Genomic DNA, 17,231 nt, shown 5'->3' with positions numbered 1-17,231 from the left:
AGATTATACTGACCATTATGGAAAAGTAAACTGCTGGTGATGCCAGAGACTCCCTGGCAAATTGTCATTATAACCCATGATACCAGGACTGGTATCTGCTCCTTTTTGCATGGAGGAACAGGGTGAGCACTGCCACAGCTACAAAATGACCTTCAGCAGGACACTGTGAATGTGTCCCACCAAACAATCCGAAACAGACTTAATGAGGGTGGCCTGAGTCAGCACACCTTTGAAAGCAGTTTTTATCAGTTTGGCCTCGTGATCCTGTACATGCACTGAAATAAAAGTTACTTGAAATAAATTTTAGAATAATCTCCCCAATAAATGCTTCTTATTCTACAAAGACTTTGGCTGAAACGGCTCGTTTCACGGCTCGAGAGGAATAAAATACCAAAGCCCAGTTTATGATAAAACAACTTATACAAAACTAATCTTAATGCAGTTCAACAATGGAAACATGGAAGTGGAAATGAGCAGATTCCAACTACTTGGTCAGAAATCAGCATTCGATCTCCTTTTTCTCCTCCCAGATCTGTTGCTGCACACCATTTCACAGCCTGTCAAGTGACATAATGTCTGACTGCTCCACGTCGTCTCACAAGCACACTGAGCAGATGTGAACAGGAAGAGGGGAAACTAACTAAAAATGAGCTCGCTTATCGAAAGCTTGCATGTTGTGCACATTTTCTTCCTTGTAGTGCCACTGACATCTGTGAGCTCAGTCAAACTGCTGCTGCGTGAAAGGATGGCCACAGGAATCTCAAGACTAAAAGTTTAACCTAACACTGCAAGTTGTGGTTTTTCTTGTGTCAAAGGAAAATGTTTACAATGAAACTCTTTGCAAGATGTGGCTCCTTCACATCTTTTTAAGGTTTTTTTAAGTGCAAAATCACGTTTTTGGGATTGTTGTTAGTTACTTGCAGAGGCGTCTAGTTATCAGAGTTCATCTTGATTATGGTATTTCTGAGTTTAATAACTTCATACATTTTCTGGGTTACACCATGAGTCCTGGTTTAGAGAATAAACCTCTTTTATTGGTTCCTGTGCAGCTTCACCTTACAACATACACAGCCATGCTTCCTGTGGGTGGAGCATACAGAGCTCTGTGCCAGTGCATCTGCAGTTCATTTGAGGTTTGCTTTGACTTGCAGCCACAGAGGAGCCGTGCTGTGGCGAAAGCTGCACTAAGACAGGAAAACACCCCGAGCTGCAGAGATGAGGACGAGGAAGATGAGACAACACTGATGCTGTGACTCGATTGGCGAGTTTGAATTTTCGAAATCAAGCCCTCTTCCTCTTATTGTCTTAATGAGCTTTTAGCTTTGAGCGGCAGGTGCCAATAATGTGTCAACTGTCAGGTTCCCCCATGCAAATAAGTCATGCTCTTCTGCTGTCAGACGCCATTTCTGCTTCACTTCACTACCATTGTTTGGGGCAATCTTCCTCAGCACACATACACACAACGGTGAAATACTCAGTCCAGCATACTGTAATCAACTCTCTTTAATCTGGCAGATATTCAAACAGGTGCAAGAAATTCACTTTAAACTGGACAGGCTGTTTTAAAAATAAAAATGAAAAATAAAAATAGTTTTCACTCCAGTTTTGTCAGCTGGTTCAGTAAGACCTATCAGGGGGTTTATTCCCCATGTTAAAATAGGTCTTTAGTGAGTGACTACACATTTGATAAGCATGACTTTTTGCTTATGCTTGACTTAAATAAACCTTACTTATTATAATCCTAGTCATTTTCCATTGGAGACAGGCCCAAACCTTTTTGAAGGGGTACTAAAATTAATTGGTATCTTTATGATGAGAAAGCAAATGCATTATGACTCACAGATTTAAGGATTTTCTGTTGCTGCATTATTACAGCAAAAAAGAAGTTGATGACAGAAAACTGTTAACACTGCTAAATAGTGATGCAATTTTCGTGTAAATTTAAATGCAGAGATTTTGTAATGCATCGTGATAAACTCTGCATTAAAATCAATGTCACACAGGTGACTTCTGTGAAAGCATGTGTCTCCAGAGCCTTTGCCTGGAGAAGGCAAAGTGAGAATTAAGTGAATGATTCCCATTCACTTTTACCGCATTTTTTTGTTACTGCAATCAGTTAAAGTAGGCTGTACTAACAAAAATAGCAACTGTTAAGTATTAACAGTTTGAAAAATACGTTTATATTATTACTATTTTTATTCCAACATTGTTAGTCTCATAATAATAATTTTCATTATGCCCTCCAGAATGTTCGCGTTTATGAAGCAAAAAGTATTCATATTATACATACACAGTTTAATTTGGGATATTATTGGCAATACCGCTGTTTTGTCTGACAGTAATTTGATACCGGTAAACAAAGTAGTCGTGACTCTCTCAAAGCCAATCCCAACACAGTTAAAATCCACCGATAGCCAATGAAATCGCAGAGTCGTTTGAAATGAACGCTGGACTAACCAATCGAAAGCCTTCGCGCCTTCGAAGTCACTGGTGGGTTTTGCCCGAAGAGGGAGGGAGAACGAGTTCTACGTCAAACGTCAGCAAAGTTCGTTTTTAAAAATATTAAGCTTAATTTATTAATTCATCGTCGTGATCGGGATATTTTAGCAGTTGTACTTACTGGAATTACTCGCACAATATTAAGGTAAGTCCGTCTTCCAATTGCATGTGTTGGCAATGCAAAGAGCAACTACTCTTTACGTTTCTCTTTGTTGGGAAACTGGGGCTTAGCCGAAGCTAACCGTATAACGGCGTTGTAGGCTTTGGCTAATTTCTGAAAGGTTATCTTGTTTCCGTTGGTTGAAGTGGAAAAAAAACGACAACAAAAAAAATTAGTTGGACGAATTTGTTTTAACGTGTGGTGGTAACCTTGCTCTTCGATAGGTCAAGTTTTTATTAGAGTTTGTCGGTTTTGGTAAGCGGAACTGCGAGTGTAACTACCCACCTCTGTTCGGGCTATTCGCCAACAAGCAGATTAACGATAGGCAGTTCAGAAGTTAGACGGTGCCCGCTAGTGAAACAGAGTCTTTAAGCGATCGTAACGTGAACGTTTAACTCAGTCGTAATTTCAGCTGCCTGTGTGTCCTTTTTTTTTTAAAGGGTTTGTTGCGTTATCGTCAGCGAGTTTAGCTTTGCCGAACTTATTCATACGTGCCCACGTATTGTTTCTATGGCGGGTGCTTTTGCTTTCTTCGCCAACAGCATTTGAATGCATGACGTTTTCCCTCCTTTCCTTTTCTGTCGCTTGTAGTTGCATCCGCGCTGTCTCGAAGCTAACTAAGCTAGCGTATTTCGTTAAAGAAACAGCTCCTGCACTTTGGCAATAACCATTGTGTTATCCGAGGGTACGTGAAAAGTGTCGCTTACCCCACTAGCCCAAGCGCAAAAACTGCAGTTAAAGCGATCAGTAAAAGCGGCGCTTTGACAAGTACTTCCAGTTATTCACATGTATGTCATATCTCACATACACATATGTATATAATTGTATAATGCATATATTTGAAGGCAGTGAAAAAGGAGGAAAATGCATACAAAAGTGCGCCTTTTTTAACATTTGAAGCCACATGAGTGCGGTCGTGATACGGTTTATACTCAGTATTCTTTTTACCAGTATAAGACTGTGTGAACTACAGTATGTCTAAACACTGCAGTAACCTGACATTTGATGGCGCCTTAATAGTCCGAGTGAAGTTTGTGCTGCTGTGGGTTATCTGCCTTTCCTTTTATGTGGACCAAAATAAAACAGTTCGGTTTGTCCTACTCCAGAGATGCTCGAGTACATACCCTTTGTCCTTTTAGATGACTTATCTAACTTTTTGGTGTGAGTTTACAACTTGACTCGCATGTTACATTTCAAATGGACTGCGTACCAGGTGGGGCAGTTTTCAGCACAAAGCTGAGGGGTGGATAGGGTGGCTGCCTGTCTTCTATTTTAAACCCCACCCACGTTATAGCCATATCCTTTCATCAGCCCAAAGGGGGGGATCTGAGGGGGAACTCTCCTCAGTCAGGAGACACCACATATCCCATATGGAAGCCTGCACGCGAGCCAGGAAAGCAGCATTGGGACATACTTTGGGTGTGTCGTGTTGTGAGATGGGGTGTTTGCGCAGATGCTGTGGGTTGTTGTGTTTTTCCAAGATTCGATCAGTTAGCAGTGGAAATTTATCACTTTTCCTGCTTTTTTTTTGTTATAACGGTGGTGATTGGACAGTTGGAGCCTTTGTAAGTTAGTGGAGTTACTGTGTGATTATAAAGGCAAACAAGAGATTGATTGTCAAGTTGAAGAAAAAGTCTTTCATTGATGGGTACACCATGCTTAATTTCTGACGTTTGATGGTAGAAAGTACAACTTTCAAAGAGTTATTATATTTTATATTTTAATTTTCGTTTCACTATAGTTTGACTTTTTGCTTTCAGATAGATTCCTGGTGAATGTACTTGTTTCAATTTAATTTGTAATATTTACAAAGGTTTTAATTCAGTTTTTATTAGTTTCACTTTTTAGTTTCAGATTGTAAGATCTAGGACATTCAGAACAATACAATAATATACCAATAGAGACAGTCACATCTCAGTAAATGTTGTGTAAAGTTAAAAAAACAAAACAAAAATAACTCAAAGCATATCCTACCTGCCATTTACTGGAGTATGGAATTTTAATTAGCGTCACTGCTGACATTGGCTGTCATTGGGGTATGTGGTTTGAAACTATTATCAAAACAGATTGGGATTAAAGCTTGAAACCAAAACTCTTCTTGAATGCTGTAAAGTCTGGCATTCCTTTCATGTGGTTATTAAAGTACTGATCCATTATTCTGTTGTAGAAATATATGCAATTTTCAACATTTCAGTACTAGACTATTATCAAGCAAATGGTTAATGAGAAAGGGAAACCAGGATTTAAAAAAATTTTTTTATTTATTTATTTATTTGCAATTGTAAAATATCTTGACTTCTACCAAAGGAAAATAAACAATTTAAAACACTTTATTTCCATAAAATAAGTATTTAAATATTAGAAGTCACAGAGTTAAACTGCATTCTGATAATTTGCTGCCCAAAGAGGTTATCAGCAAAGGTAAACCAGGGAATACGTGTTCAGGTCAAAAGTAGTAAATTCACTCATGAATACAGAGACAGTTTGTGTGAAATTCCTTGCCTGTTGCTGTGACTTGAATGGAGCGACTCACTGGGACAGACAGCTCTGGATAAACCTCGCAGGGACAGACTTGTCAGCAATTCTGCAGTAGTGTGTTGGTTTTCTAGACACTGAGCCTCCCAGGTCACTGATGTTCTATAATGCTGACTTTGCCTGGCCCTCCTCTTTGTGTCCAGTGATGAGCACTCCTGTTGGATTTTGCCGTTCCGTAGTGTTAGTTAATACACGTCGTCAATTGTGAAATTGTAAACTGAATATCTATAACATCACTGGGTGGATAAATAGAGACACAGCTTAAATTCAAATAAAAATAAAAAAGACAGAAATTGACTTTAATCATCATTTAAATTTACAGTACAGTTCATCACTTCTCATCTCTTTATAGGATAGGGTTGCATTATGTAGCCGAGGAATCACTTTCACAGGAAACAAGCTTGACAGTTTGCCAAAAATGGCATTTAACCTCTGTATATGAGGATGACCTCAGAAAGCTGCTGCACCACCCCTGTTCTGCCAAGATGGTTTCACACATCTGCCAAAAAAACAAAAACAAAAAAAAATCAGAAGTGATGACAGGGTGGACTTTTTGTATTCCTGTGTAGTTTGGGGTTTTAGCCTTAACTGTGGATGTAGCCTTGTATTATGATGTCCTCAGGTTAGATATGTTTTGCCTTAATTCTTTTGAAGCATAAATCTTTGGTGAGTGGCCACAGCAGGCTAGTTATCTCTGGTCAGGTTGTAGTTATAGTGGAATTTTATTTTTCCTCCTCTAATTAAGTTCCTGTTTAGACTCACGGCTCTAAGCAACATCTTCTCCATGTTTCGTTTAAATATTTTCTCAATACAATTGCACTGTGCAGTTACATTATGAATTATATTTCCTGCAGTACTTTGCAAACATAGGCTGTATATAAAAGATGGTCTAAGCTTCTGGTGCAGAAAAGCCTCAAACCCGGATTCTTTGTAAATCCAGCAGGGGGCAGTGACTCTGTCTGGGGGAGAGAAATCAGTGGTTTTACGGAAGTTTGCTGTCACTTCAGTAGACACTTTAGTGCTGGGTTTCTGGTTTTAAATGCTAGTTACAGGATTAATTGAATATATCACCCTGTTAATGTTGTAAATTCTGGTCTAGTGTCCAGAAAGATGATAAAGCTGGTTACACTCTGTGTCCACAGGCTGTGTTTTTTACACTGGAAGAGCTCGTATTCTCATTTTAAGAGCACATTTTAAGAACTTTTTATTACTAGGTTATAAAATCCACATTCTTCATTGTTTTTCCTCCATGTGACAGTGTTATCATTATTCTCACATCTGCTTGATATTTGGTCATGAGAAATATAAGACTGATAAGTGCAGTGATGATCTAAAAGTCTTTTCAGCTGAGTAACTAGTAATAATGCTGTATTTTAGGTGTGTTTTTCTGCTGAGCATTTAGTGTGGTTTATAGAATTTGGATAAAAAATAAACACAGAGGGAGCAAAAAACACTGCATGTAGATGGATGACAGGTTGCTTACCGGTCATGTACAATGTCTGATTTGTTGGTTGGATCCAGCAAATCGGCTTGTCATTCTTGGCTTCAGAATGTTAAGATGGTTATGTGAAAATATTCTGCTTCATAACAGGACCTCACTAACATGATGCTGCTGCTGCTTCATTCTGTGTTTGCAAAGCACATTCTGTGAGAATGTTCAAGTTTTTGAGACCGTTGTCATACTGTGGTGCATCAGAGCAACTTAAGATGACTAACGAAATTTAAGATCAGTTACTACAGATTTATTGCCTGGCCACCGTTGCACTTTATCAAAAGTTCAAAGTTACTGCCAAAGCTGTCAAGTGAAAGTGAAAGCACTGAGATGTTGAGATGCTGCTATTGTTGTCTTTCAAGCTTCGTTGTCTTTCACATGCTGTGCTTCAGTGGTACGAAAGGAGACAGAAGGGGCTGCCTGCAGTGACGAGGCCATTTTTTTTCAAATGATTGAGCCTTACTGTAAATACCAGTGGCAGGTTTAAATTGATTATTATTTAACAAGTTAGTCCTGCTCTGCTTTTCCTGATATCTCCTGTCAGTCTGGTCGAGTCTCTTTGCTCCTCTCTCTTGTCCTCTCTGTTTCACTTTCAGCCACTTTCTCCCCTGCTTGTTGTACTTCCTTCTGTACTGAACTCTTGCTCTGTTTTGATTAACTCCTTGTCAGGTCAATGAAGATGCCTACTGTGAAGTACCAGAAAGGGGACACTGTGATGGGCCGCTGGCCCGGCAGCAGCCTGTACTACCAGGTCAAGGTGCTGGGCTTTGATTCCAAAAGCCAGCTCTACACTGTCATCTACAAAGATGGTACAGAGCTGGAGCTCAAGGAGCAAGACATTAAGGTAGGATCAGAGTCACGTGCTCTTGTGAACTGCAGCTGACTCTTCACTCGGTTTCACTGAGTGCTTTATTGTGAATTCTTTTTTTCTTTTTCTTTTTTTTTCTCAACATTGAAGTCAGATCTGCACATTAACCACTGTGGGTGTAGGTTCAAACCATGAAGCGCTAATGCTTTAAATTAGTTATATTTTTGTTCTAAAGGAAAGATAAAAGAGAAAACACAGACTGGATTGTTAATCAGTGATGATACTGGTATGTAGTTATTAAGTCATGTAAAAGGGATCACTGTAGCTGTAATGTCTATAGCATTCTACTAATAGTTAAGTTGTAGAACTGTCATGGGTATGGTCAGGAATATATTTCAACTGTAAGATGATGCTCTGTGAAAATTCAGCCTCAGTTTTTAATCTTTGCAACATTTTTTAAATGATAAACGTATAGCAGTCCCCTTTCAATTTTTTTTCTCCCCCCGATTGTTATTTTCCCTCAGAGCGTCACTGGTTTCCAGACCCGCTCCCGTTCTCGCTCTCGTTCCCGCTCACCAGGCCGCCGTCGCAGCCGTTCACGCTCCCCGGCAAGGACCACACGTCGTTCGTCATCTCGTACAGCGGCAGCCGTCGCTGCAACAGCAATCACAGAGAGTACACAGTCTTCTCGCAGAGATACCAGACTGAAGGATACAGTGGAAGTGAGGCTCAGCCCTGTGGTAAGTGCTTATGCTGCCTTGTCATTGTCTGATTATAGAATATTAGTGATTGTCAAAAACATGATAAGGAGAAGTTGAAGAATGCCAGCAGAAAGCGTATAAATGCAGGTAACTGTTATAATGAAGACATACTACATATAGAGAGTCTCTTCTTTAGTTACCTGACTATATCAGTGTTATATAGTCCCATCTGTCTGTTCCACCTGTTCGCCTGACTACCATGGGACTCAGAGCCTTTAGTTGTTCTGCCGTGAGACTTTAGAACACATCCACCAGATTTCTGGACTACAAACTCCCTCTCTCTACTTTTAAATCACATCTTAAAACCCATCTATTCAGAATTGCATACACTTCATCATGCCTCAGTCTTATTCTGTTTTTTACTTTAATTAGCTTTATAGTTGTTTTTTTGTTGTCTTTACCTTATGTTTTTAATTATTTTGTATTAATGTAAGGTGACCTTGAAGGTCTTGAAAGGTGCCTATAAATAAAATGTATTATTATTATTATTATCATCATTATATCAATCATTTCACTGCAATGCCGTTTGCCAATGGGTTGCTTAGACAGACGTAGTCTTGTCAAAGTCACCCTTCATAAAACTTGACACCCATCAAACGATGTAATCAGTCAGAAATGTGTCCAGATAATATTTGGAGTTGGAAATTGAAGAATTAAGAAGCAGAAAGCTAAGGACGCACTAAGTACTTCATGAGACGCTTGCAACGATAAAAGTGAACTGTGACTAGATGACAGTCGTCTCCACCCTCAGAGCAGCACTTGTCTACATTGCTTTCTGTTTCAGTTATAGTAATCTTTCATAAGGTCCTGGACCAATGGGTTCATTTTTTTTAATTTTAATTTTTTTTGTTGATAGTGGTTGTGTGCTTAATGAAGTTCTGGTATTTCACTTTGCCACATGAGTATATTATTTCACTTGTACTGATTTATTTATTTATATATTTCTTTTTTGTGGAGAGTGCTACTTAGTGTGCCATAGCATGAGATTGTAATGTGTACTGTGGATTCTTCTTGTACAAAGGATGTGCAAAACTAGATATGTAAACATTGCTGCCATTGCTAATGCCAGACAGATAAACATATTCTTAGTTTATTAATGTACAACACAAGTTACCGGTTCAAAGACATTATAGTGCCCACAGATTTGGCCAAATTATGCACCAGGGTGTGAAATACTAGAATGGAAATTCAGGTGCCACACATTTCAGTTACAATTAAAACATGATTTGGTTAACAAGGAACGTGATGACTGGACTAATGCAAATGTTTGGGTTTTTCCCCTCGTTTAGACAACTATAGATTTGTTGCCAGGAACATCCCTACCCAAAATACATTTTAAAAAAATGTGTGCGGTACAGAAGTTGTCCCATTAACTGTGAAATAGCCCACAGATTTCTGGCAAGATCCAGTCCATTATCAAATGTCCTAATTCATCAGTACCTTGTCCTTGTGGGGAAATTGTGAGTCATTCATTCTGGTGTTTGACCATAACACAATCACAGTCCCTCTGTATGTTCCTCACATTGTTTTTTATTTTTTTTGTTTTTGTCTCTGTCATTTCCATCAATCACCCTCCATTGTTTGCTGAGCAGGAACAGACAAAGGCAGCAGAGAACAGTAGCAACAATAAGCATGAAAAGAAAGAGGAGAATAACACTGCTAGCAAAGTGATTGAGGTGAGTTTTGTCTTGCAATTTAAAAAAAAAAAAAAAAAACGTGTCAAAACTTTTATTTAAAAAGGTTCAAGTGTCTCAAAATAATTGGCTCACAGAAGAACATTTGTGCAGACCACTCCAAGTGAAAAGGTTTTAAACAGAACTAAAAGGCTCTGAGGTAAGTTGCAGCTGATGGAATGTCATGATGCATGCACGTCGGGGGCCCATGTATGTTTTCTAACTGAGGGGGGGCTCCTCTCACAAGACTGTACTTCATTTAACTAGTCACATGTTGCACTAGCATGTGCTGCCTCTTTACTGTGCCTGTTTCTGACAGTCTAAAGTCCTGTGTGCAGTAATCTGAGCTGCATTTAAGTTAAGATATAAAACTTTTTCTTCTTTGACTTTAATGTTTATTTACTGCAGATTTCTGACAGTTTATTTGTTGTTTTTTGCTGAAAAAAGATGTTCTTTTCATAGCAGCAAACGGCAATGATCTTTATTGGGCTAAGACACTTAATCTCCTAATTATTTCATTCATGTATTTTGTCAGTGTAGGTAGTAGTGTAGGCTTGTAGGTGTAGGCAGTTTTGTGTTGTGATATTTCGATATTAGTAACTTTGTTTCTTGTTCTATCGATTTCCTCTGTATGAGATGCAAATAGTTGGATTGCATTATCCTACTGATTGGCTGAAATTGTTATGCTTTTGAGTTGTATTAATATGAATTGTTGACTTGTGTCCAATTCTAAATAACCCAAAATCTTATTCCAGAAGTCTGAAGCTAAGGTGGAGGCAGAGTCTGAGAAAAACCAAGGCCCTTATAATCTACGCCGTAGGAAGGCTGACGGAGATGCCAAACCAGCTGAAGCCAAACCAGATCAGCCAGAAAAAAAGGCTAAGGAGGCTGCAGCCCCGTCCACCATCCCCTCCGCCCCACTCGACTTTGGAGGGAAGATAGGTAGGAGGATAGGAAAAATGCATTTTCATGCCACAGCCTCACTTCTGTGAGCTTGTACGGAACTCGGTGTATTTGTAATCAGTTAGTTAATTTTTTGTGTGTCTATCTATCGGAGCATGGTGATAGAGATGCCGAGGAAAAGCTGAACCTGACCAAACTGATATTGTTAATATTCCTGCTGTTTCTTGTCTTGGCTACAGGAGCGTACTTCTGGCTGCTCTTCTTGCCAGCCTGGGTTCTCTTTGTAATACTTCAAGGCAACCTAACGGACCCCAGTCTGATCAACGCCCCCCCTCCTCTGCCTCCACTTGACACCTTCTGGGATGCCCAGGCTCTTTGCTTTGTCATCCTCTGGATCTTATTTCAGGCACTGCTTTACATCCTGCCAGTTGGAAAAGTGAGTGAGAAGATCTGAAATTTTTAAATACAAAGACAAATTTGTGAGAAGTGTAGTCATGCACATCCTAAGTTGATGTTTGGCTTTCAACTTCAATCTGTCTTTTTCCAAGTCGCTCCACTAAAGTCCTGCCGGTGTTTGTCTCTTTTTCTCTAGCTGAGTGAGGGCATGCCACTGAGGTCTGGAGTGAGGCTGAAGTACAGAACCAATGGTGAGTCTGTGTGAAGCAACTCCCAATAAGAACATACTACTAAGTCACGTCACTGACGATCACTCATTTGTAACTGTAGCTTCATCTGAACCGATAAATGTCTGTCCTTTTTTTTTTGTGCTACACTGTTTATAGCAAAGAACTATAGTCATTTATTTGTGTCATGATATTTATTATTATTATTCTAGTTGTGGTGTTCAGTATATTTTTTCAGCCTCTGTGTGTACCTCCAGGTTTCTTTGCCATAATGGTGAGTGCTATAGTGGTGGCAGTAGCAGTGCACCAGGGTGCTGATCTTACCTACATCCACAGCCACTTCCTCCAGCTGGCAACTGCCACCTTCATCATCTCCGTCCTGCTCAGCATCTACCTGTATGTCCGCTCTCGCTATGCCGCCTCAGAAGAGCTGGCACTGGGGGGAAACTCAGGTAAGAAGATTGCGTACATTCTGTTGTGCCCCTTCATCTGTTTAATTTGCCAGTTTATGTAAATCAGCAGACCTTGAGTTTGCTTCTGTCTTTTCTCCAGGCAATGTGGTTTATGACTTTTTCAAAGGACGTGAACTTAATCCCCGCATCAAAAACTTTGATCTGAAATTCTTCTGTGAGATGCGCCCTGGACTCATTGGCTGGGTGGGTTGTCTTTGTTTCATTAGTTCTGCTTCATCTGTTTAAAATTAGTCTGAAGCACACATTGCGCTCTCTGCTGGCCATCCAGGGAAATACCTTTTAAATTTAAGTCATCTGATATAACTAAAAGAGTTCCTTGTGTCTGTCTGCTGCTGTAGGGTTAAATTAGACCATCAGTTTAGATTTGATTTAAAGAAGAAAGACATTCCTTCTATATTGAGCTGAATATCTTTGAATCTTTTAAATTTATTTATTTATTTTTTTAAGTTTAGGTTAGGATGGTTAGGGAAAGTGATAGAAATGTACTACTGACTAAGTAAAGTGTGTTAAGAAGATGGAATGAGTCATTTGAGGAGTTCATGAATAAAGAAAATGAGACATAAGAGACCGATAAACGACAGTTAGTGAATGAGGAAGTGAGGGCAGCTATAAAGAGTACAAGGAGTGGAAAGATTGTTAATCTTGATGACACTTATGGAGATATGAGGTGAGATGGGTAGGGAGAGACAGAGCAATGGACTTTTGTGGTTTCGCAAGTGACTCAAGAGTTGTTGGGCGTATTGGATGTGTAGCAACCACGGGTTGGTAGGAAAACTGGTATAATATTGTATCTCAGGGGTATCCCTGACTGGTCACATCTGCGTGAATAGGGCCTTATTCATGTCATCCTTTGTTGTTACATGTCCAAAATGGCAGCCAAAGTTAATGTCACTTGGTTGGTGGTCATGTGCCTACAAAACCTCAATAGTTTAAAGTATGCTGCTTTGATGCTGCCTCAGCATTAGGTTTTCCCACACATTTTAACATTTTTTGCGTTCTCCACAAATGGCAGTTCTGCGTTACGGGTGATCAGGAATCTTTCCTAATAATTTTAGTTCTGTGCGTTTTATGCGTGCAGTGTTTGATCAACTTTGCCATGGCATTGGCTGAGATGAAGAAGCACAATCTTGATACTCCATCATATGCCATGATCCTAGTGAACCTGTTCCAGCTGCTCTACGTGGTGGACGGCCTCTGGAATGAGGTAAGCTCAGCAGAGTATTTTTCTATGCCAATTTTACACGAAGTAACTGGTCAGGTTCACAGGTTGTAAACTTGCCAGTCTATCTGTTGTTCAGACCAAATGAATGATGGATGAATGTGTTTGTTTCCCAGGAGGCTATCCTGACCACCATGGACTTGATGCATGATGGTTTTGGCTTCATGTTGGCTTTTGGTGATCTGGTGTGGGTTCCTTTTACGTACACCTTGCAAGCGTATTACCTGGTCCTCCATCCCAACGCCCTGAGCCTGCCAGCAGTCATAGCCATCGTCACACTCAAATGTGAGGGAGAGCATGAAACTGAATTCACTCACCCTCTTCATATGTTTTTAATATTTTGCTGAGTCATTCTGGTGTTTGATGTGTCCTTTCTCTCTGTATTTCAGTGATTGGCTTCTATATCTTCAGAAAATCCAACTCTGAGAAGAATGCCTTCAGGAGAAACCCATCCAACCCTAAACTGTCCCGTAAGTTCTCCTGTGGGCTTATCATAAATTAAGTCTCGGTTATGCAACATGCTCATGTTTCTTTTCCTGATGAACATTCTTTATTGTCTGAGGTAATAGTACTAAGATGAAATAGTCCACTAAATACACATTTTTTTTCTGATTCTGATTCTTTTTTTTTTTTTAATTAACCCCTCAGCTGTTGAAGGCTGATGGGGTTCTATTGCCCACATGGTACCCAGTCCTTTTTTTTTTTCATTCAGTTTATAATACTCATCAGTCTAAACAGCAATCTGATGCAGTGTTAGAATGGCCTAAATCTTAATTATCAACATTACATAAAGAGAAAATGAAATGAAACACAAATGAGTTATTGCATGTTTCTCAGTACATGTTGGTACTATTCAGTCATCTTTTTATTCTTGTTGTCTCTCCAGATTTGAAAACGATCCCTACAGCTACAGGGAAAAGTCTGCTGGTCTCTGGCTGGTGGGGAGTGGTTCGCCACCCTAACTATTTGGGAGACCTCATCATGGCTCTGGCCTGGTCCCTACCCTGTGGTGAGTTTGCTTGGCATTTACAGTTAATGTAATAAAGAATGTAGGATGCTAAATACAAAACAAGTCGAGAGCAGGACAGGCAGAGGAGTTTGTAGCAGCACAGAAGCACCCTATTATTTTTAAGTTCATGTCATTTTTATATAGCACCAAATCAAAACAAGTCGCCTTAAGGTGCTTTATATTGTAAGGTAAAGACCCAACAATAAAACAGAAAACGCCAACAATCAGACAGCCTCCCTGTGAGCCAGCACTTTTGTTACAATAGGAGGGAAGCAGTCCCTTTTAACAGGAAGAAACCTCCTGCAGAACCAAGTGTGTGGGGGTGATCTGTAAACTAATGGTAAACTGCAGCTCCTTTACATAGTGGGCTGTCAGTAAATTTGATTACATATTTGTTTTGCAACAATCCCACTAATAATTTTTAAGTGGGAAAACAAAGCAGCTCCACTGCCATCCATCTTTACTTCCTGCACCACAGAGTTCAAAGCTTTACCTGTTTATCTGGTAGCTCTGTCAGTGTTTTTTCTCTTGAAGAAGACTTCTTTGTTTTTTTCATGAACCCACTCATGGCATCAAATATCTATTCAGTAGTTTTGAAATTCTGTGTTTATTATTTATTTCAGTTGTTCATTTTGTGATGTGTGCAAAAGGAAAATCTCATGTTGAAATTAATGTACCCATGTAAATAGTTCAGCCTCTCATTGTGTTGGTTTGCCCTCTGGTGAACACAATGTGATGTTTGGTACTAGTTTGAATCCTCACAGGGACATAAAAACTGCACATTGCCATGGTGTAATCTGGTTTAAAGACTCAATTCTGCTCCAAAAGTTTTATAACTTTTCCCTGGAAGTCGTAGTTAATCTGTGAATGTTTCCATTTGTCTTGAGTGTCTCTCTGATGTTTCTGATATTAACTTGGAAAAAAATGTTCTGGAGTACAGTCAGGCTAAAGCGATGTGGGCCTTGTTTTGTCACTGCAGGTTTCAGCCACCTCCTGCCGTGGTACTACATGATCTACTTCATCATCCTGCTCGTACACCGAGACTCACGTGACATGAGCGAGTGCAGGAGGAAGTACGGCTCGGCGTGGGACGAGTACTGCAGAACTGTCCGCTACCGGATCATCCCCCGCGTCTACTGAGGAAATCGACCCTGGACACTCAGAGCTGAGGACATTTTTTTGTTTTAAACCCAGTATAAATAGCTGTGTGAAGGCTCCCAAAATATGAATGGATTGACCGATTTGACCTTTTGTACTTTTTATTTTTTTGATTGCTTAATTCTGAACTGAAGGAGGACTGAATTTTTGATGATCATGATATTATGGACGTTTTGAAAATTGCCTTTTTTATAATTAAAAAAAAAAAATTAAAACGTATACATAAAAGTTTACAAAATGAGGGGGAAAATAAAACACCTCTGCTAGGAATGTCTTGTTAGGATGTATATTTTTGTATATACATATTTTGTTTTTATACTTCAAGAATAACACACCACATGCTTATGTTTTTGGTACATGTTACCGTGCCCCAATTCTAAAAATTTTACAGCATCAGCTTGGCTAATACAGATGATTTTGTAAGTATGGCTTCCTGTTAGGAATTCTGTGGCTTGTGCATATTGTGAAGGATGGGATGGAAACATGCCACCCTCTCTGATAAGCTGTACAGTGGAACTAGGACTCGTGTTTCTTCTCAGGACCAGGGATGTTGTCAGAAAGTCAGATTAGAAAAGTTTTGTCTTAATTTTGATGTGAATACTTTTATAGAGAGATCTAGTTTTGATTTGAAATTGTAAAAATTATATTAGAGGCTTTGAGAAAAATGCACTAATGCGTCAAAGCATTTTTTTTTTCTTTCTTTCTTTTTGCGTGATCACTTCCAAGGTGTTTAAATTTGGCTTTGCTACCTCAGATTCACTCACTGTCCACTTCTTCCTCCTTGGTGCTCTCTGGGAGGCAGTGTGTGTAATTATGAGTGTAATGTCACAGCTACATGACATAAACTTGTGAATATGTAATTTTCTAATATGAACATGTGGCAAGTCTCCACATTACAGGTGATGGAACTTTGTTTGTTTTTTTTTCACCTCCCCACATTTCCCACAGTTATTTCTAGATGTTTGCCTCATCGTGTTCTGGGTGATGATTTCTCTGCAGTGTCACATCAATTTGGTGTTTTTATCTTTTCAAGCTTTAACTTGCCAGGTCAGCTGACAGTGACCACTTAGTGAAGTTTATACTGTGACAACACGAGGAGCAGTCGACTGTGTAAGCATTTGTAACCTGTGCATTTTCAAATCCAAATTAAGTATTTTTATGCCTGTGCAACTGTAGGCGATAATACAAGTAGCAATAGATAACTCCATTGGGTAGCATTTTTTTTTATGCTGTTCTGACTGAATACCATGTAAATATTTTTTAATCATGTTTTAATTCAAGTAAGTAAAAGTAGTAATGCCAGTAATGTTTCTCATTAGATATTTAATGTTGCTTTTTAATTTTGACCACTGTAGATGTTTCCACACTTAGATCTGCCATGGTTCTAGACAAAATTCAGAATTGATTAAAGCAATTACCCATTGTGGTAATACAAAACTTGTTTGCTTTGACTGTGACTGGTGAGCAATACTTTGGATGTATTTTGATATATGACAGCAATAAATAAGGATATTAACTAGTCCAGGAGGCTGCCTATCAGTTCTGTGACAGCAACTGGACAAAGCTAATCTGTACAAATGTTGCGGCATGAAATAAAGAATTACAGTATTTCATTTTCTTGTCTGTATTTGTTTATTTCATTTGAAAAGAGGGCATCTGCAATATTAACAGAAATGTTGGTGGCTGGCTTTAATGAGACATAAGTGAGTGTCTCTCTCCCAGAACAGACTGGACAGGAAGGTGTTTCAGCCTTGCTCCACATCTGGAGGTTTGTATGGCTGGGTGAGATGTCACATACAGCTTGGATTAGACATTTGATGTCCTAGGGCTCTGCATTAGATATCTGTCCAAGTGAGCCTTCATTTTTTTTTCTTCGCCTGTCCCGTTTGGTTCTTTTGCCATCACAATTATTGTCTAA

General features: G+C 39.3%; 1 protein-coding gene across 2 annotated transcripts; it reads left to right on the top strand.

Annotated features, from left to right (window-relative positions):
* Positions 1-2,483: 2,483 nt before the first annotated feature.
* lbr (lamin B receptor) lies at positions 2,484-16,926 on the top strand. Of its 2 annotated transcripts, XM_084952959.1 has the most exons (14): positions 2,484-2,644; positions 7,356-7,530; positions 8,019-8,234; positions 9,848-9,931; positions 10,684-10,870; positions 11,071-11,267; positions 11,424-11,478; positions 11,712-11,906; positions 12,007-12,110; positions 13,006-13,131; positions 13,263-13,431; positions 13,536-13,616; positions 14,033-14,155; positions 15,135-16,926. In XM_084952959.1, exons 2-14 carry the CDS (start codon positions 7,360-7,362, stop codon positions 15,293-15,295), a joined length of 1,869 nt encoding a protein of 622 aa, XP_084809085.1. In that variant the 5' UTR covers positions 2,484-2,644; positions 7,356-7,359; the 3' UTR covers positions 15,296-16,926. The 2 variants fall into 2 exon arrangements, with proteins under 2 accessions (XP_084809085.1, XP_084809086.1); XM_084952960.1 differs by lacking the exon at positions 9,848-9,931.
* Positions 16,927-17,231: the final 305 nt, after the last annotated feature.

This window comes from Perissodus microlepis, chromosome 15 (genome assembly GCF_051167445.1).
Source record: "Perissodus microlepis isolate ML-2025 ecotype Zambia chromosome 15, ASM5116744v1, whole genome shotgun sequence".
NCBI lineage: Eukaryota > Metazoa > Chordata > Actinopteri > Cichliformes > Cichlidae > Perissodus > Perissodus microlepis.
This window is presented reverse-complemented; position numbering and strand designations above follow the sequence as displayed.

Excerpts from the sequence above, each read along its gene's own strand:
- lbr (XM_084952959.1), top strand. The coding sequence starts at position 7,360 with ATGAAGATGCCTACTGTGAAGTACCAGAAAGGGGACACTGTGATGGGC. Across the intron at positions 10,871-11,070 it reads CGACTTTGGAGGGAAGATAG|GAGCGTACTTCTGGCTGCTC; the intron begins GTAGGAGGATAG and ends TCTTGGCTACAG. Across the intron at positions 11,268-11,423 it reads ACATCCTGCCAGTTGGAAAA|CTGAGTGAGGGCATGCCACT; the intron begins GTGAGTGAGAAG and ends CTTTTTCTCTAG.